Source organism: Leucoraja erinacea, chromosome 2 (assembly GCF_028641065.1).
Source record: "Leucoraja erinacea ecotype New England chromosome 2, Leri_hhj_1, whole genome shotgun sequence".
Classification (NCBI taxonomy): Eukaryota; Metazoa; Chordata; class Chondrichthyes; order Rajiformes; family Rajidae; genus Leucoraja; species Leucoraja erinaceus.
This window is the reverse complement of record NC_073378.1, coordinates 41,381,584-41,403,244: the sequence shown is the minus strand read 5'-3', so window position 1 is coordinate 41,403,244 and position 21,661 is coordinate 41,381,584. Positions and strand designations below refer to the sequence as shown.

The 21,661-nt window shown below is 44.5% G+C and overlaps 1 protein-coding gene across 1 annotated transcript in view; it reads right to left on the bottom strand.

Annotated features, from left to right (window-relative positions):
- The window catches only part of LOC129709333 (ATP-dependent translocase ABCB1-like), a 162,435-nt gene that overhangs the window by 90,638 nt on the left and 50,136 nt on the right, over positions 1-21,661 (bottom strand). Inside the window, exons 10-13 of the mRNA XM_055655616.1 lie at positions 15,659-15,769; positions 10,631-10,756; positions 4,181-4,384; positions 1,378-1,548 (exon numbers count right to left, since the gene is read on the bottom strand). Coding sequence (XP_055511591.1) covers positions 1,378-1,548; positions 4,181-4,384; positions 10,631-10,756; positions 15,659-15,769 — 612 coding nt within the window. The remainder of the gene's footprint in view (positions 1-1,377; positions 1,549-4,180; positions 4,385-10,630; positions 10,757-15,658; positions 15,770-21,661) is intronic.

Here is a 21,661-nt window from a genome sequence, read left to right as displayed (position 1 = left end):
TCGATTTCTCTTGTTATAAAGGCCAAATTGGCTTTCTTCACTGCCTGCTGTACTTGCATGCTTAATTTCATAGACTGATGTACAAGAACCCCCAGATCCCGTTGTACTTCCCCTTTTCCCAACTTGACGCCATTTAGATAGTTATCTGCCTCCCTTTTCTTGCTACCAAAGTGGATAACCTCACATTTATCCGCATTAAACTTCATCTGCCCACTCCCCCAACCTGTCCAAGTCACCCTGCATTCTCATAGCATCCTCCTCACAGTTCACACTGCCGCCCAGCTTTGTGTCATCTGCAAATTTGCTAATGTTACTTTGAATCCCTTCATCCAAATCATTGATGTATATTGTAAATAGCTGCGGTCCCAGCACCGAGCCTTGCGGTACCCCACTAGTCACTGCCTGCCATTCTGAAAGGGACCTGTTAATCCCTACTCTTTGTTTCCTGTCTGCCAACCATTTCTCTATCCATGTCAGCACTCTACCCCAATATCATGTGCCCTAATTTTGCCCACTAATCTCCTATGTGGGACCTCATCAAATGCTTTCTGAAAGTCCAGGTACATTACATCCACTGGCTCTCCCTTGCCCATTTTCCTAGTTACATCTTCAATATGACCAAAGCGGTCCATAATAACAAGGGTTTACTATAAATGTGAATTTTTCCACCGGATACTTAAACTACCACTTCCACTTAAGGTAGACAAAAATGCTGGAGAAACCCAGTGGGCGAGGCAGCAGCTATGGAGAGAAGGAAATAGGCGGCGTTTCGGGTCAAGACCCTTCTTCTGTGTCTACCTTCGACTTTCCAGCAACTGCAGTTCCTTCTCAAACTTCCACTTAAGGTATCAGTTCCAAGGTGACTGAAAATGCAGGCAATATTCCAGGGGTAGTCATACCAAGGCTTGGATAATATACTCAAGACATCCCTGCTCCTCCACTCAAGACTTTTGCAGCCAGGCTGTGGAATGTTGGTATAGAATTGGTACTGGTGTTGGGCAGTTGTGGGTCGGGATATTGGCGGTGCAGGATGGTGGTGGTATGGGTGGTTATAGGGTGCTGGCTGTGCAAGGAAATTATGATGTAGGGCGATAGCTGGGGATGGTGATGCAGTGCAATGGTGTGAGGTCGTGGCATTGGCAGTGTGGGGTGGTGCAAGTGGCGGCTTAGAGGCTGTAGTGCTGGGTAACACTGGTGTGGTGCTAGCGTGAGGCAAAGCTGGTGTGAGGTGGGGCTTTGGTTGTGCAGAGTGATGGTGGTGAAGGGGGAGATGATTTTGTTATCAAAGTGAAAATGTGAACCACACCTACTACTTTGCAACAAGCCTCCAGCAACACAACCAAGCTCACAATGCCAGTGTGGCGAGACCATCAGTACCTTGTCAAGTGCAACCTGGACTGCAGCTTCACTCTCAGCATCTAATGCAGACGTCGCTTCATCCAGCAGCAGGATTTTGGGATTGCGAACAAGTGCACGCGCAATGGCAATTCTTTGCTTCTGGCCTCCGCTGAGCTGAGTGCCTCTTTCTCCAACTAATGTATTGAATTTCTGCAACAAAACGCACGGTTAGAGTGTGGAAGTTAATAACGATTTAAAATCACAAAATGGACCTTGCTGAAACTAAGACAAGCTTTAACCTTCTTCTATTAAATTGCAAAGCCAGCGAAACGCACTAACCTTTGCTTTCAGTACATTAACAAAGCTAGCAGACAGTTGATGTTCCCCTTCCAATAACATAAGCAAGATAACAAGCACAGCTTCATGAATATTTCCTCTACAATGTAAACATTGAGAGAGAATTCAGACTATAAGATTATGATGCGCTTCATAAGTAGAAAAAAACAAAATGCTTGTTCTGCAGAAATATAACCTTCTCATATAACCATATATGTCTAACCCTTCCTCTGTCAGAAGAACCTGTCAATCTTCTGATGCTTTCAATCTTAAGGATCTGTCAATCGTAAGAAGCAGAAGGCTTTGTAGATAACGTATTGCTGAATCGTCGAGTAGTGGGGTATATATACATGCACTGAAATCAGTGTCCCTTTGTGTGGGACTTCTCTGTATAGTCTGTTATCAGCATACTGTAAAGAGTTTTTACCACACCCGCCTGGCGAAATAAAGATTTTACTGCTTATACTGATTTTATTTGCGTTTCTGTCTGATTAAGAATATTTGGACCGTGACAAGAGCACTTAGTAGGTTAACAATGGATTTTTAATAAACAAAATGTAACACATATGAGCTTTTAAAATGCCCCATGATCCTAACAGCTACCTGAAGGCTTCCACCTTTCATGGTGATCAGCCGAACTAATGTATATTCACATTGGAAAGGCGTTTGAATGCTCTAAAAACATTGGGGGCATGGACACATTTCCTCAGCCACAGTGGCATAGGGGCGGCACAGTGGTGCAATGGTAGAGCTGCTGCCTTACAGCGCCAGAGATCTGGGTTCAATTCCGACTACAGTTGCTGTCTGTACGGACTGTGTTGGTTTTCTCCGGGTGCTCTGGTTTCTTCCCACAGTCAAAAAACATACCTGTGTGTAGATTAATTGACTTCGGTAAAATAATTATAAATTGTCCCTAGTGTGTAGGATAGTGTTGGTGTACATGGTGATCACTGGTCAGAGTGAATTCAGTGGGCCAAAGGGCAGGTATCCCTGCAGTAAACTAAATGAGATAGAAAATAAAATATAATGGGAACGTGGGAAGAAAAGCATCACTTAGAGGAGATCTTAATCTCCTTGCATTGGATTGGATTGGATTCATTTATTGTCATTCAGACCTTTTGGTCTGAACAAAATTTCATACCTGCAGTCATACATATAATAATAAATAACGAAACATACAATAAACACAAATTAATATCCACCACAGTGTGTTCACCAGGCACCTCCTCACTGTGAAGGAGACAAAAGTCGTAAAGTCTCTGTCTCTTCCCTCCTTGTTCTCCCTCGGCGCTGAGGCGATCCAGGCTTCCGATGTTGTGACCCCGCCGGATGATGGTGAGTAAGTTCCGCGGCTCAACCGAGCTCCGCGAACGGGCCGGTTCAAGCTCCGTGGCCCAGGGTGTTCGAAGCTGCCAAAGATGCCGCCCTCCAGTCCAGCGGACGCAGTTGTAGTTGCGGGAGCTCTAGAAAACAGGTCACCAACCTGTGACTTGCGAGCTCCCGACGATGTTGTCCACTGGCCCACGGCCAAGCCCCGAATTCAGGTTGCTGCCGCCGGAACGCCGCCAGAAATCAGAAGACCCGAAGCCGGGCCACCGCACCGGAACGCCGCCTCAGCCCAGAAGCCAGGCCACCGGAACGCCGCCTCAGCCCTGAACGCCGGAACACCGCCACAGTTCAGAAGCTGGCCACCGCCACCGCCAGCAGAATGCCGCCTCAGCTACGAAGCCCCAAAGCCAGGACCACCGCCACCGGAACGCCACCACAGCTCCGAATTCGGCCAGCCTCGCGTTGGTAAGTCCTGGCTGGCTCTGCTTCCGGAGCCCCGAGGTCGGTCGCAGTTGGAGGCTGCCAGCTCCGCCATTAGGCCTCAGCGCAGACGGAGGCAGAGAAGGGGGATACGACAAAAAGAGTCGCATTCCCCTGAAGGAAGAGACAAAAAAAAAACTGAAGTATAGATCAGGCCAAGAATAGGTCGCGTTGCTTCATCTGAGGAGACAATTTTAATGGTAGGTAGGAATTCATAACAGAAGTCAAATGGATATTTTGTTTTGACATACATCTGACAACAGTTATACTACATGCGGCTGTGTAGAATCAATGGATCTAGACCAGCAGATCCATTTATTTAAGATGCTATTTTATAGAGCAGACCCTGTGAATGACTGTCTTCACCAAAGTATCTATACATAAATCAACCTTTTGAGGTGCAGAAACTACAATGACAACCCAAAACAGATACGATCGTTACCTACAAACAAGGAATTACAAATGCTGGTTTACTAAAAAAGATACAAAGTTCAGTAGTAACTCTGTAGGTCAAGCAGCCTCTCTGGAGAATATGGATAGGTGACATTTCAGGTCGGGACCATTCTTCAGACTGGGTAAATAATGAAGGGTCCCAACCTGAAACACCAATTATCCATGTTCTACTGACATACTACCTGAGTTGACTCGCTGAGTTACTCCAGCACTTTGTGTCTTTTTCATTAAGATCATTACTTACATCTGGCAATTTCATAATGAATTCATATGCATTAGCTTCCTTGGTAGCCTCTTCAATGTCAGTCATGCTGACATCTTCACAGCCATAGCGAATGTTGTCAGTTATTGTGGTGGCAAAGAGGATGGGCTCCTGGCTCACAACTCCAATAAATTCTCTGAGATGCCTAACATTCAAGGACCGAATATCATGTCCATCGAGCATTATCTGTTGGAGATGTTACAGCAAATCAACAGTTATTGTCAAGTCAAACTGTAATGAAAGGACTAATGCTAACTTAAAATCACAAGTGCACAATAGTAGGAAAAGAGCATATACCGTACAGGTGAAATGGACTTAAAAGGGGAGGAGTGCGGTGTATGTAATAGAAATGTTATTACCTGCCTCCTAGTTATTAGGGGGAGGAGTATTATTTATGTAATAGAAGTGATGTTACCTGCCTCCAAGTTAAAGGGGGAGGAGTGTTAGGTATGGGATAATTAGGATAAGTAATTGGTGTCTTGTGATGTCTTGGGCAAGTACGCATGAGCAGGGGGAGACTGGAGGTGGCGTCCTGCAGTAAAGAAGCTTGTATGATTCCTCCCGTGTCCGAGCCTTTATTCAAGACTGTTCAAAGCATCCGAATACACAACAATTGGCGACGAGGATAAAAGAACGAAGATAAGAACAAGGCCAGCAAGAAGAATCGAAAACAAAAGTTAAAAATAGTAGTATTTGGAAACAAGTGGAACAGCACCAAGCCAAATGGTTTTGAATTGGCGCCAAAAAGAAAAAAGGTAGGAACGGGAAGCAATAGCTCAGGGAAGAGCTAGGAAAACAAGCAAGGGCAGTAAGGGTCACCAAGCACGGTGTCAGCTTACCTGGAATGTATCCAGGGCTGTGCAGCCCACAGCCAAGCCCAAGCAGCAGCCGCAGACGTCGCGAGGGGGCCTAGTACCGTGAAGGCCACGGACTGGTCCAGAGAAGCCACCGACAAGAGGACCGTGTAGCCCACGGCCAGCCCCAGTAGCAGCCACAGACGTCAGGTGAGGGCCTAGTACCGTGTAGGCCACGGACAGGTCCAGAGAGCCACCGACAGAGGCTGAGTCTTCAGCCCAACCGGGAACAGTCAACCCGGTAGGGGAAGAAAACAGAGAAAGCCCGGTCGGGTTCAGAGTCAGCCAGACCGTGAACAGAAAAGCGGACAGGCCCGCGAGAGAAGTTGACTTGCGGCTAAAACCTGAACAGTATAATCTAAGAGACTGTCCGAAAAACTGCCGCGATCGCCAACAAAGGCATGCAGGACTGATTATCTACAGCACTCGATTAGCAGCCGGTTTTGCACCTGCTAAAAGACTAAGCTGTTAAATACCTTGAGACCTACAACATCCAAATGCCTTCAAAGTAATGGCTGAAGCAATAAATCAAGTAGAACTGTAAATTAATTGCTGAATCTGCCAAAATAAAAAGGGGAATAAAAATGGAAAAGAAGTGTTTGGTCATTGAGTGAAATCCAGTTCATCATTTCGGGGTGGATGAATCAGATCCCTTTCAAGCGGGGAATTTGCACAAAAACATTAGAAGACTTGACAGTTATGGACAGCAGGAATTTGGAAAATTCTGTACGCAAAGCCATTACCATGAAATAAACAACCTGGGGGAGATTTTAAAAAAATTAATTAAATAGATTAATCAAAAGAAAGAAGCTGCACACATTAAACATAAGCAGGATTTCTAACTGTGCCTTCTCAGACAACAAAAAATGATCTTGTAGAGGTCCACACATTGTGTAAACATTCTGTTTAATAATTAACCGATACAGCCCCATCGCTCTCGCGGGCATCAAGTTAATATATATATCATATCTATCTATATATATCTATCTATATATTAAAACTCTGTGGCTGGATGTGCGTGTGTGTGTGTTTCTGCCTGTCTTCTGGTTGCCAGCCTTTGATTCATTGTTACGCCAACACCAGACGCAGAAACGCAGAGATTTTTTCCATTTCGGCAGAGATTTCACTTTTAATTCCAAATATTCACTCCTGATTAAATTTTGTCGTGTTTATGTACCCAACGGGTCTGCACTTGGTCTAGTTTTTAATAAAATCCTTCTCCCGCCCCCCCCCCAACATTTCAAAATGTTAAAAAAACAGCTCTCACCCATAACATATTGGAGAATGTTCCATCGTGTGATACCACAATGCAACGTTCCATTGTGTGATGTCACAATGCTCACAGATGTCCAATCGTAATGGATCTATTTACATATGCCTTTGCAGCAGCCCCAGCACCAGCCCCAGCCCCACCCCCGCAGCCTGTGTCGAAGCGCGTCATCACATGTGTGGGAATAGAGAAAGAGGATTGGGGGTGAAAGGGAATGGGGAACAGATGGACTGTCCCTACTGTCACGCCCCACTATTTCCCCTCTCTCCCCCCACCCCTCTCCCCCTCCCTCCATGCTCTTCCCCCTCCCTCCCCTACCCCATCTCCCTCCCTCACACCTCTCTCCCCCCTCCCCATCCTTCTCTCCCCCTCCCCCTCCCCCCCCTCCCTCTCCTCCCCCTTTCCATCACCCTCTTCTCACCCCTCTCCCACCCCCCCCCCCCCTTCCCTCTCCCCCCTTCCCTCCCCACCCCTTCCCTCTCTCCCCCACCCCCCTCTCCCACCCCCTTCCCTCTCTATCTCTCCCCCCCACCCCCTTCCATCTAACCCTCACCCCCCACTTCCACCCCTCCCTCCCCCTTCCACCCCCTCCCTTCCCCTTCCTCCCCACTCTTCCACTTCTCTCCCCCTTACCCCACCCCTCTCTCCCACTCCCTTCCCCCTCCCTCCCCTCTCCCCCCACCCCTTCCTCTACCCCCTGTCCCGCTTCCACCACTCTTCGTCCCTCTTCCACCACTCCCCCTACCCCTCTCCCCCTCCCTCCCTCCCTCCCCACTCTTCCACTTCTCTCCCCCTCCCTCTCTCCCTCCCCACTCTTTTCCCCTCTCCCCCTCCCCTCCACATTCTTCTCCCTCCATTTTCTTCTCCCTCCCTCCCCTACCCCATCTCCCTCCTCCCCTCCCCTCCCCCCTCCCCTCTCCATCTCCCTCTCCTCACCCCTCTCCCTCTCCTCCCCTCCTCCTCCCAACCACATCCCTCTCTCCCCCACCCCCTTCTCCCACCACTCTTCCCTCCTCCTCCCCCCCAACCCCATCTCCCCAATCTCCTCCCACACATCTCTCCCGCACCCCTCTCCTCCCCCTGTCCCTCTCCCTCTCCTCTCCCCCTCCCACCCCCTCCTCCTCTCCCCCCCCCCCCTTCCCTCTCTACCTCACCCCCCCTTCCCTCTCTACCCCCCCCCCTTCCCCTACCCCTCTTCCCACCCTCACTTTCCCCCCCCCTCCCTCCCCTCTCTCTCTGACTGTCTCTCCCTACTCTTCTCCTCCCCATCCCTTCTCTCTCTCCTTCCCTCTCTCCCCCTCTCTCTCTCTCCACTGTGATGTTCAAAGGAAAGACTCTGAACTCTTGAAGTGTCCCCCCCCCCCTCTCTCCACTGCCCCATCCCTCTCACATCCCCTCCCCTCCCCCACCAGTTGCCCCCCCCAACCATTCATCGCCGCTGTTAACCGCTCCTAACCTCACAGCTGGAAGCGATGGTAAAGTGAACCATTAATTTAAAGCAACCAAGCTGCTGCTCCATTTACACTGTATGCTCACCCGAGATCCGAATGCGTCTGGCCATAGCGGCTGCTGTCAACTTCAAATGGCTGCTGTCCAGCTCGCTGCACGCGGCGCCTCTTGCAACGGCTGCGGGCGGCGCAAGGCCGAGTTGCGGAATGGGGGAGGTGGGGAGGGAGAGTGTGGGAATAGAGGGAGAGGAGTGTGGGGTGATAGGGAGTGGGGAATAGATGGACTCCCCCACACCCATCCCTCTCTCACCCCTCCCCCACCCCTCTCTTCCCCCTCTCCATCTTCCTCCCTCACCCCTCTCCATCTTAATCTCCTCCCACCCCCTCTCTCACCCCCATCCATCTCCCCCCATCCCCCACCTCTCACGCCGAGGCGTTTCCCTGGATGCGTGCAGAGTGATCGTCATCGGCGGATCTCGAAACTCCACCTTTGGTGGTAGTAGCTTTGCCGGCTTCGCTCGTGGCCGGCCCCACTGCCGTGCCTTTGATGGAGGCTGCAACCGGCCGCTTGACCCGCCAACACCAGACTGATGGTGGCGCCACCCTGCTGTTTCGCCTGCCACAGCACGTCCGCATGGGTTGCCAGCAGTCAGGGTTCGGTGAAATTGTCATCCGCAAGGAGCAGGCGAATGTCATCAGGCATCTGCTCGAGGAATACCTATTCAAACAGGAGGCAGGTCATGTGTCCGCCAATCAAGGCGAGCATTTCACGGCTTGTGGTCGCCTAGGCCATCCATGTGCAGGAGTCCGACTGCCCTGTCGCGGTGACTGAGGCCGAAAGTGCGCAAAAGAAGCGTTTTGAGGCCCTAGTAGTTGCAGCCGGCAGGTGGCTGGCAAAGGTAATCGATTAGGCGCCCAGCAGTGTCTTGTTCCAACGCAATGATCACGTAGTAGTATTTGTTGGCATCGGCAGTGATCTGACGAATGTGGAAATGGGCTTCAGTCTGTTCAAACGACACGTGGGGCGGTGATGTCCAGAAAGTAGGCAGTTTGATCGAAACTGCGTTCTGCTGGTCTGCGCTGTTGGCTGCAAACATGATTAAATCTAAAATAGGACGTTTTGGATCGTCGGGGTCATCATTGTAGAGGTCCACGTGTTGTGTAAACACTCAGCTTAATAATTAGCCGATACAGCCCCGTCGCTTACACGCGCAACAAGTTAATATTTTACTATGACTGTGGTCACTCGTGAACACCTGAGGTCCACTACAACTGCCAATCCTTCGAATTCCAACAGCCGCCTTTGAATTCCAACAGCCTAACAGCCCGACCCCCGACCGTGTAATTGTTCGGCCCAGATCACGCCTGGCCCACGCGAGTGTTCAACGATGGTTCGATACCAAAATGGCTCAGGCCACCACAATCTATACAATGCACTTGGTATCACTAGAACCATCATATCTAAGTCAGACTGTTATTCAGTCACGAACGGCACCAAAAACATTGTGAGGACCTCACCAACACATTTCTCTTTCTTTTGTGTTCGTGTTTAAGGTTAGAAGGGAAAGATTTAATAAAAACATGAGGAAAAATATCTTCATACAGAGAATGGCAAGTTATTGTATCTACCTCAACCACTACTTTTGGCAACATGATGCCAAAGGAAGTGGTTGAGGTAGATACAATAACAACATTTAAAAGACATCTACGCAGTTATATGGATTGGAGTGGTTCACAAGGGTATAGGTCAAATGGAGGCAAATGGATCTAGCTTAGATGGGCATTTTGATTGGCATGGACAAGTTGGGTCAAATGGCCTGTTTCGGTGCTGTATGATTCTTTGACCTTCCCTCTTGACCAGATAACATACACTCAAGTACAGTGGTGCAGCCAGCAGAGCTGCTGGTCCATAGTGTCAGAAACTGCATCTGGATTTAATCCTGGCATTGGGTGCAGTCTGTGTGGAGTTTGCACTGTCACCTGGCAGCTCCAGTTACCTCCCTATTATAAAGGTGTATAACGTCATGAGCAATGTGGATAAAGTGAACGCTCACAATCTTTTCCATAGAGTAGTGGATTCTAACACTAGAGGGCCTAAGCTTAAAGTGAGAGGGGCGAGATTTAAGTGGGAATCAACAGGCAACTTTTTCAATTCGGGTTAGTCTGTATCTGGAAGCGATAGAAGCAGATTGAATTATGATCTTCAAAACATATTTGGACAGATTTATAGATAAGTAGAGCTTAACGGATATTGGCTACATGTGGGTTAATGGGACAAACTCAGATATGGATGTTGGGCAAAATAACCAGTTTTCATGCTGTAAACTATGTATCTGTGACTAAGTGCATATGCTAGGTAGGATTGAGCGCAATCAAGTTGTCATTTATTCTCTAACAGTTATTACCTTCCACGTTCATTTGCATTGAATCATTTCCTCAAGCCTCAATAATCTTCAACTCTTTTCCTAATTGTAGCAGCAACTCATTCAGGCAATGCAGCAATTGCATGCAACCAGCTTGCATGTAGTATGCCTGAACTTTATGGACATATGTGAAGCAAATACATTGGAGTTTCTATATATTAAAGTTACACTTGTCCAATAAATAAACTTCAATATCCTCAGTTATAAACTACAATGAACTGCCTCAAAGAAGTTATAAAAATGAACTCCCTGCTTCAAATTGTTAATTACTGCTTTTGTTTTATTCCTCAGCATCCATTAGACTTTAAGATGTCTAGATCTTAAAGAATACTTGGAATCTCCCTCCACCCCACCTCTCTCAGGTTTATTACCCCCAAAATACATGATGTGTAGCAATGGCATTTTGACAGCATGACAAACATTGGAAAATGCCTTACCATTCCATCTTCAGGATCGTATAATCTCTGCAGAAGCTGAATGGTGGTGCTCTTTCCACAGCCACTGTTGCCAACCAGTGCAACTGTTTGGCCACTTTGTAACTTCAAGTTCAGACCCTTCAATATCTACCTCAAAACAACAGAGATGGAAAAGGCATTTGGGTTTGGCTTTAATATGTGCTTTGTGTAGCGATGTTACAAAAACTACCATCAGCGGCGCTGTAGATCTGCCACTGCCTGTGCGGGCGATTCCGGAGCCTTTGGGAGGGGGGAGGGGGCGGGATTAAAATGCAGGTTTGTATTGATTGTCGGAGAGGGATTTCCTCGGGCTGCTAGCTGATGAAAAAAAAATCGTTCGCGCTTACATTCGCAGGTTTAAAAAAAAAAAAATTGCTAGAAGTTTACGTCGCTGGATTAAATTTAAACGCGACTAAACATGCCTTCAACATCATGGATCGCAATATAAGGACAAATCATAAGGGATGTTGTTTATTTAACATATTATTTTGTTTTATGGTGCGCCTTTATTTTAATCTTATGATGCGAAAAATGTTATTTAGGCCACATACGAATCGACCATGTCTTGCCTGCCAAATGGGCTTAAATTTACGGTAACGGCAACAGTACAATCGATCACATTCAAGAAACATCCACTCAAAGATAATTAAATTCTTTTTTTTTGGACAATAATGTCATAAGAGCATCTAAATCATCTATATTTTGTGTGATTGTCTATTATTGATCAATATTTTCACACTAAATATCCAGAGCACAGTTTTAGTCAGATGTATTGTGCAAAGATTGATGATCTTGAGAGTGGATGTTTCTGGATTGATTGATGGGAATTAAACATTAAATTCCTTCCATTTGGCATATAAATTCATGACAAAGTGAGATTTAAAAATGTTCTATTTTGAATTTGTGTGTGAATGGGATCCGTTTGTTATTTGGATACTTAGGCTATTTAAAAATGTTAGCCTTTTCTTAAGAAATGGATAGGTGTTTAGATCTAGTAATTGAATTTAGATCAATTTAATTGATTAGTAGAATTGATTAGATGAATCTTATTCTCATCTTTCTTTATTATAACAAACAAAATAAGAAGCTGTACATAAAATGTATTATGAAAATATATATTAGGCACTTTGGTGCCATATGATTGTACTTACATCTAATAAAATAAAAAATATATTTTTTAAAAGATGAATTGATATGGTGAAACTGATAAATATTAATTTTTTGTTGGGTATTTACTATTTGTTTTAGCGTTTAACTTTATAATTTCTACCTTATTTCGAAAACTACAAATAATAACTTGTTTCTGTTAATGCTGTTCAGTGTTTTTTATCTTTACATTTTAAACAGATGTCTCCGAAGAAGAAATGCAAAATTGTCAATCCAAATGCCCAGCAAAAGAGACTGATTTAGACAGCATTCACAGAGATTATCCGAATTTGTACTACAACAAATGTGATGATCTACAGGACATTCTTAATGGGAGTGGGCAGAAAGGCATGTCATGCTTAGTTTGAAGAGCAAAAACCTGTAGTTTACATTGCCAAAATTGAAAAGTTGAGGAAAAACAAGGTGTACAGAGTTGCTTATTGGTTACAATCTGATGAGTATGATGATGCTACTGATTATGATATGCCAATGTACCAGCTAGCAACTGATCTTCTCCATAAATACTTGGTCTATTGCATGAAATTGTAATTTATTTACCTATCTGTTATGGACTTACAGCATATATTACAATAATATTAAAGTTCTGATCTTAAGAATATCATATTTTTGAATTTTCAAGGCAGTCTGGTTGTTTATTACTATTTCCGTCACAACAGTCAATTTTGTAATTAGCTACAATTAGGTTAACAAATTATATGCTTTAATTTCAGATCATCCAAGTAAGATGTTTAATATTTGTTTCAGAATGCTTCAATCTTTAATAACTGAACATTTCAATGTTCTATTAATTTTTAAGAAAGTTATGGGCTTTTGACTGTCCTCAATCACAGCTTTTGTGTTAAGTCAATGGAAAAGCAATAGGGAACAAGATGCTAATTTACGAGTGAAAATGGCCATAACCTTTTTAATACTGAAGATATGAAAGTGAATTTGGTATCAAATTAAAGTTATTTTTATGCTTTTTTTGATGGGATAAATTACAGGCTTGATTTTTAAAATCTCAAAATGTTACATAGAACATAGAAACATAGAAATTAGGTGCAGGAGTAGGCCATTCGGCCCTTCGAGCCTGCACCGCCATTCAATATGATCATGGCTGATCATCCAACTCAGTATCCCGTACCTGCCTTCTCTCCATACCCCCTGATCCCCTTAGCCACAAGGGCCACATCTAACTCCCTCTTAAATATAGCCAATGAACTGGCCTCAACTTCCCTCTGTGGCAGGGAGTACCAGAGATTCACCACTCTCTGTGTGAAAAAAGTTCTTCTCATCTCGGTTTTAAAGGATTTCCCCCTTATCCTTAAGCTGTGACCCCTTGTCCTGGACTTCCCCAACATCGGGAACAATCTTCCTGCATCTAGCCTGTCCAACCCCTTAAGAATTTTGTAAGTTTCTATAAGATCCCCTCTCAATCTTCTAAATTCTAGAGAGTATAAACCAAGTCTATCCAGTCTTTCTTCATAAGACAGTCCTGACATCCCAGGAATCAGTCTGGTGAACCGTCTCTGCACTCCCTCTATGGCAATAATGTCCTTCCTCAGATTTGGAGAACAAAACTGTACGCAATACTCCAGGTGTGGTCTCACCAAGACCCTGTACAACTGCAGTAGAACCTCCCTGCTCCTATACTCAAATCCTTTTGCAATGAAAGCTAACATACCATTCGCTTTCGTTACTGCCTGCTGCACCTGCATGCCTACCTTCAATGACTGGTGTACCATGACACCCAGGTCTCGCTGCATCTCCCCTTTTCCCAATCGGCCACCATTTAGATAATAGTCTGCTTTCCCGTTTTTGCCACCAAAATGGATAACCTCACATTTATCCACATTATACTGCATCTGCCAAACATTTGCCCACTCACCCAGCCTATCCAAGGCACCTTGCAGTCTCCTAGCATCCTCCTCACAGCTAACACTGCCCCCCAGCTTAGTGTCATCCGCAAACTTGGAGATATTGCCTTCAATTCCCTCATCCAGATCATTAATATATATTGTAAATAGCTGGGGTCCCAGTACTGAGCCTTGGGGTACCCCACTAGTCACTGCCTGCCATTGTGAAAAGGACCCGTTTACTCCTACTCTTTGCTTCCTGTTTGCCAGCCAGTTCTCTATCCACATCGATACTGAACCCCCAATGCCTTGTGCTTTAAGTTTGTATACTAATCTCTTATGTGGGACCTTGTCGAAAGCCTTCTGGAAGTCCAGATACACCACATCCACTGGTTCTCCCCTATCCACGCTACTAGTTACATCCTCGAAAAATTCTATAAGATTCGTCAGACATGATTTACCTTTCGTAAATCCATGCTGACTTTGTCCAATGATTTCACCACTTTCCAAATGTGCTGCTATCCCATCTTTAATAACTGACTCTAGCAGTTTCCCCACTACCGATGTTATACTAACTGGTCTGTAATTCCCCATTTTCTCTCTCCCTCCCTTCTTAAAAAGTGGGGTTACGTTTGCTACCCGCCAATCTTCAGGAACTACTCCAGAATCTAAAGAGTTTTGAAAGATTATTACTAATGCATCCACTATTTCTGGAGCTACTTCCTTAAATACTCTGGGATGCAGCCTATCTGGCCCTGGGGATTTATCGGCCTTTAATCCATTCAATTTACCCAACACCACTTCCCGGCTAACCTGGATTTCACTCAATTCCTCCAACTCCTTTGACCCGCGGTCCCCTGCTATTTCCGGCAAATTATTTATGTCTTCCTTAGTGAAGACGGAACCAAAGTAGTTATTCAATTGGTCCGCCATATCCTTGTTCCCCATGATCAACTCACCTGTTTCTGACTGCAAGGGACCTACATTTGTTTTAACTAATCTCTTTCTTTTCACATATCTATAAAAACTTTTGCAGTCAGTTTTTATGTTCCCTGCCAGTTTTCTTTCATAATCTATTTTCCCTTTCCTAATTAAGCCCTTTGTCCTCCTCAGAATGTTGTAACATTCTTACTTTGTGTCATTATGTTTTACTTCTATTCTGAAAGTTAGGGACATGCAAATTTCTCGTTTCATGCTTTTAAAAGGTAGTTGGTTAAAAACTTAATGTCATTATCAGAAATGTAATTTAATTTAAACTTATGCTAATGAAGGTTATCAATAAAATATGACAGGCAGAACAAGCCTACTGTTTAAAATTCTGCATTACAAAAGAGCATTGGTTATAAACCTACTCAACTAATAAATTAAATTACTAATTGTAAACTGTTGTCATGTAAAATGAAAATTGTTTCTCCCAACTTAAATAATTTTCCTTCATGTGCATTATAAACTATTTATTGAGTGTAACCATTCGATGATACACTAACTTTTAATTGCAATGAAGAGTATACATGCATCTTTAAATCTTATGATAGGTAGAATGATCTCACCTTAATCATAAAGGATTACTTAATATGCATAGACGTTATCACAGTTCCACAAAAATATAAACTGCCTTGAACTTTTTCAGGGAGGTAAATAAGACCGATGTAAATGCGGATCTTTAATGTAATATAATATATTACATATAATAGGTTCAACTTTATCTTCTTATCAGAGGAACAGAGACTGCAATTTTATGTAGAAACAAAGAACCTCAGATGCTGGTTTACACCCAACATAGACACAAAGTGCTGGAGTAACTCAGTGGATCCGACAGCATCTCTGGAAATAAAGGATCGATGACGTTTCAGGTCGGGTCCCTTCTTCAGAAGAAAGGTATGAAGAAGGATTCCAACCTGAAACAACACCTATGATTTATCTCCAGAGATGCTGCCTGACACGCTGAGTTACCCCAGCACTTGTTTCTATCACTGCATTCTCATTACCTGAATGACTTGAGTCCTACCTTAACATCAGGTCGTGATGGATATTTGAAATGCACGTTTGAAAATTCTACATCTCCTTTAATTTGACTGAGTCTGTGTCCACTTTCCGAAAAACTGTCAATTAATGGTTCCTGAATTACAATATGATAGAAATCAGCAAAATTATAAATAATCATATCTATTAATGCAGGATATAAATTTTCAATTGCAGCTGTAAAGTTAAAGATGTATGCAGCATGGGAAAGTGTGACCAAAGTAGTTTCACAGAGAGACACATGAAAAACTGATATTTAGAAACATAGAAACATAGAAATTAGGTGCAGGAGTAGGCCATTCAGCCCTTCGAGCCTGCACCGCCATTCAATATGATCATGGCTGATCATCCAACTCAGTATCCCGTAACTGCCTTCTCTCCATACCCCCTGATCCCCTTAGCTACAAGGGCCACATCTAAATCCCTCTTAATTATAGCCAATGAACTGGCCTAAACTACCCTCTGTAGCAGAGCGTTCCAGATATTCACCCCTCTCTGGGTGAAAAAAGTTCTTCTCATCTCGGTTTTAAAGGAATTCCCCCTTATCCTTAAGCTGTGACCCCTTGTCCTGGACCTCCCCAACATCGGGAACAATCTTCCTGCATCTAGCCTGTCCAACCCCTTAAGAATTTTGTAAGTTTTTATAAGATCCCCTCTCAATCTCCTAAATTCTAGAGAGTATAAACCAAGTCTATCCAGTCTTTCTTCATAAGACAGTCCTGACATCCCAGGAATCAGTCTGGTGAACCGTCGCTGCACTCCCTCTATGGCAATAATGTCCTTCCTCAGATTTGGAGACCAAAACTGTACGCAATACTCCAGGTGTGGTCTCACCAAGACCCTGTACAACTGCAGTAGAACCTCCCTGCTCCTATACTCAAATCCTTTTGCAATGAAAGCTAACATACCATTCGCTTTCTTTACTGCCTGCTGCACCTGCATGCCTACCTTCAATGACTGGTGTACCATGACACCCAGGTCTCGCTGCATCTCCCCCTTTCCCAGTTCTCTATCCACATCAATACTGTAGGTAGGTCACATCAATAGATGCGGCCGCGCTGAATTCTATCTTTAAAACAAAGCCACAGGATGGAGAGGTCTTCTTTAACACTGTTGCTTATTAAAACATAACACCGTTGCTTATTAAAACAAACCTTCAATCAGGATTGGCTCTAACTCGGGAGACGAACTTGGAACATCGCAGAAATGACAAGTAAACGGCAAACTTGTCATACCCGTGGGAACTCGGTTAAACTCTTGATCATACACTTGGAATCTCGTACACAACCGCGAGTCTTTCACTCGGGGTACCTCGTGGGTCAGCCCCTCCCGTGAGACAGCCCTATTACCCGCTCGCTTCCTGGCCCTTGCAGTGTACAGTTCATCAATGGAGGGTAGGTTGCAACCAATAACATTCTCAGCTGATCGGACGATTTGCTGCAGCCTCCAGATGGCGTGCTTAGAGGTTGAACCAAACTAGACCATGATGGAGAAGGTGAGGATAGACTGTACTACGGCCATATAGAATTGGGCCATTATTGCCTGTGACAGATTGTGTTTCCATAGCCGCCACAGGAAGTACATACTTTGACTGTGGAGTCAATGGTAGCCCCCCCCCCCCCATTTAAGGTCCTTGGAGATGATGGTTACAAGGAACTTAAATGACTCCACAGATGTGACTTTGGTGTTTTTGATGGTGAGTGGGGTGAGGGGAGGTGGAGCTCTCCTAAAGTCTACTATCAATTCCACTGTCTCAAGAGCATGGAGCTCCAGGTTGTTGCGATGGCACCAGGCTGCCAGCTGTGTCATTTCATTTCTGTAGGCAGATTCTTCCCCATCCTGGATCAGTCCGATCAGGGTTGTGTCGTCTGCAAACTTGAGAAGCTTGACAGAGGAGTAGTCAGTGGAGTTGCAGATTTATACTTGGAATGTGCTTAAAAAAAGGTGGCCTCAATTTCATTCTTTGCCTATACGCCATATCGTCCAATGCACACAGTGTCCAACAATCTATCAAACCTGGTAGAGAATATCCAGGAGTGAAGGAATTCTGTGGGTATATCAGGCATTAATTCAAATGAGAACCAGTCTTTGTGGGAAAAAAACTATTCTAATGTTAACTGCAACCAGTGATCTAAAATTAAAGTACAGCTTTGTAAACAAATAGAGCACAGGCGACTCGAGAAATGTGGCTTGTAAAATGAATTAACCATGATACATTCTCGTGTACATCAGTCGAAAGTAAGGCCATGGAGCCATGTTAATTATCCTACATCAAACCAGACACCAGCTAAGTTATGTTGCACTATTGTGACTGAGATCAAGGAGGCTTCCAGATTAAACTTATGTTGTCATTTAGCATATCAAACATGGTCTTAAGAGTATTTGCATAAGTATATCAATAATTGGGATATTTGGGAATAATTGGTAACGCCTTCCTTAATGTCAGCAGGACAAAAGAGCTAGTTATTGACTTCAAGAAACGAGGTGTTGTATACACCCTAAGCAGCACTAATAGTGCCAATGGCTGGCAGGTTCAAGTTCCTAGATGAAAATATCACCAACAATTTGTTCTGGACTAACCACATTGAAGCAGCAGACAAAAAATACAAATCCTCTTTCCTCAGAACACTCAAAGACAAAGGAGGTTCCGCATGTTTCCAATGACTCTCATCAATTTCTGCAGATGCACCATAGAAGGCATGCTATCGGGACGCATCATAGCATGGTTTGGCAGCACCTCTGCCCGATTGCAAAAATTCAGAGGGATCTCTTCTGGGGTAGGGGTGCCCTGTACAAAAGGGACTGGTTACACCTTAACTGGAGAGGGACTGACATTCTGGCAGGTAGGTTTGCTAGGACTACACGGACAGGTTTAAACTAAATAGTGGGTGGGGGGGGGGGGGGGGGGGGGGGTAGGGATTGACAACTTGGGAGTATAAAGATGGAGTTGAAGGGGAAATTACTACAGGAAAAATTACAAAAGATTCTCGAATTAATGGGAAGGAAAGTTTGAGAAGGGACAACAGAGTAAGGTCAGGGCCAATTACTGAGACATAGCTGCAAGAGGGCCAGGGCTGGGAACTGAATATTCAAGGGTATGCCTCCTATCGAAAAGGCAGACAGGTGGGCAGAGGAGGTGGGGTTGCCCTGTTGTTGAGGAATGAAAGGGGATGTGGAGTCAGTATGGAAAGAACTAAGGAATTGTAAGGGTAAATGGGACTAATCTACAGGTCCCTAAACAGTAGTCTGGACATAGGGCGCAAGTTGAATCAGGAGTTAGAATTGGCATATAGCAAAATTAATGCTGTGGTTGTTGCGGGGGATTTCAACATGCAGGTAGACTGGGAAAATCAGGTTGGTGCTGGACCCCAAGAAAGGGACTTTGTAGAATGCCTTTGTGATGGATTCTTAGAACAGCTTGTGTTATACAATAAATGGATTTAGTGTTATGTAATAAATCAGATTTGAGAAAGGACCTCGAGGTTAATGAGCCATTAGGAGGCAGTGACCATAACATGATCAGGTTTAATCTACAATTGGAGATAGAGAAGAGTAGATCGGAGGTGTCAGTGTTGCAGTTGAATAAAGGGAACTATGGGGCCATGAGGGAGGAGCTGGCCGAAGTTGACTGGAAAGATACACTAGGATGACAGTTGAACAAAAATAGCAGGTGGAATAATACAGAAGGTGCAGGATCAGTTCATTCCTAGGAGGAAGAAAGATTCCAAGGGGAGAAAGGGACAACCATGGCTGACAAGGGACGTCAGCGATGGTATAAAAATTAAAGCGAAGAAGTACAACGTAGCAAAGATGAGCGGGAAGCAAGAGGATTGGGTAATGTTTAAAGAACAACAGAAGATAACCAAAAAGACAATACGGGGAGAAAAGATGAGGTACGAAGATAAGCTAGCCAAGAATATAAAGCAGGAATGTAAAAGCTTCTTTAGGTATGTGAAGAGGAAAAAATTAGTTAAGACCAAAGTTGGACCATTGAAGACCAAAAAAGGTGAATTTATTATGGGGAACAAGGAAATGGGGGATGAGTTGAACAGGTACTTTGGATCTGTCATCACTTAGGAGGACACAAACAATCTTCCTGATATAGTAGTGGCCAGAGGATCTGAGGTGATGGAGGAACTGAAGGAAATCCACATTAGGCAGAAAATGGTGTTGGATAGACTGATGGGACTGAAAGCTGATAAATCCCCAGGGCCTGATGGTCTGCATCACAGGGTACTTAAGGAAGTGGCTCTAGCAATCGTGGATGCATTGGTGATCATTTTCCAATGTTCTATAGACTCAGGATCAGTTCCTGTGGATTGAAGGGTAGCTAATGTTATCCCACTTTTTAAGAAAGGCGGGAGAGAGAAAACTGGGAATTATAGACCAGTTAGCCTGACATCGGTGGTGGGGAAGATGCTGGAGTATTATAAAATTATAAAAGATGAGATAGCCTAACATTCAGATAGCAGTAACAGGATCGGTCCGAGTCAGCATGGATTTACGAAGGTGAAATCATGCTTGACTAATCTTCTGGAATTGTTTTAAGATGTAACTTGGAAAATGGACAAGGGAGAGCCAGTGGATGTAGTGTACCTGGACTTTCAGAAAGCATTTGATAAGGTGCCACATAGGAGATTAGTCAGCAAAATTAGGGCACATGGTATTGGGGGTAGAGTGCTGACAGGGATAGAGAAGTGGTTGGCAGACAGGAAACAAAGAGTAGGGATTAACGGGTCCCTTTCAGAATGGCAGGCAGTGACTAGTGGGGTACTGCAAGGCTCGGTGCTAGGACTGCAGCTATTTACAATATACATCAAGGATTTGGATGAAGAGATTCAAAGTAACATTAGCAAATTTGCAGATGACACAAAGCTGGGTGACAGTGTGAACTGTCAGGAGGATGCTATGAGAATGCAGGGTGACTTGGACAGGTGGGGAGTGGGCAGATGCATGGCAGATGAAGTTTAATGCGGATAAATGTGAGGTTATCCACTTTGGTAGCAAAAACAGGAAGGCAGATTACTATCTAAATGGCATCAAGTTGGGAAAAGGGGAAGTACAACAGGATCTGGGGGTCCTTATACATCAGTCTATGAAAGATAAGCATGCAGGTACAGCAGGCAGTGAAGAAAGTGAATGGCATGTTGGCCTTTATAACAAGAGGAATCGAATATAGGAGCAAAGAGGTCCTTCTGCAGTTGTACAGAACCCTAGTGAGACCACACCTGGAGTATTGTGTGCAGTTTTGGTCCCCTTATTTGAGGAAGGACATTCTTGCTATTGAGGGAGTGCAGCGTAGGTTTACAAGGTTAATTCCCGGATGGCGGGGCTGTCATATGCTGAGAGAATGGAGCAGTTGGGCTTGTATACTCTGGAGTTTAGATGGATGAGAGGTGATCTCATTGAAACATATAAGATTGTGAAGGGTTTGGACACGCTAGAGGCAGGAAACATGTTCCCGATGTTGGGTGAGTCCAGAACTAAGGGCCACAGTTTAAGAATAAGGAGTAAGCCATTTAGAACGGAGACGAGGAAACACTTTTTCTCACAGAGAGTGGTGAGTCTGTGGAATTCTCTGTCAGAGGGCGGTGGAGGCGGGTTCTCTGGATGCTTTCAAGAGAGAGCTAGATAGGGCTCTTAAAGATAGCGGATATGGGGAGAAGGCAGGAACGGGGTACTGATTGGGGATGATCAGCCATGATCACATTGAATGGCGGTGCTGGCTCAACGGGCTAAATGGCCTACTCCTTCACCTATTGTCTATTGTCTATTGTTGTAGGCGTACTCAATGATACATATATCGTACTTTAAAAAAAATTAACAAGCAATGTATACATTCACTATTGTTGTCCTCAAAAAAATAACTGTTGGCAAGTTTAATGCCCAACTGTTTTCCTTTGCTTATCGGGTTGTCTGTTTCAAGATCCACTGGGCGATCAAAAGTTTTAAAAGCATCCCTTTCCCCCAGCTTTCCAAACCAAGTATC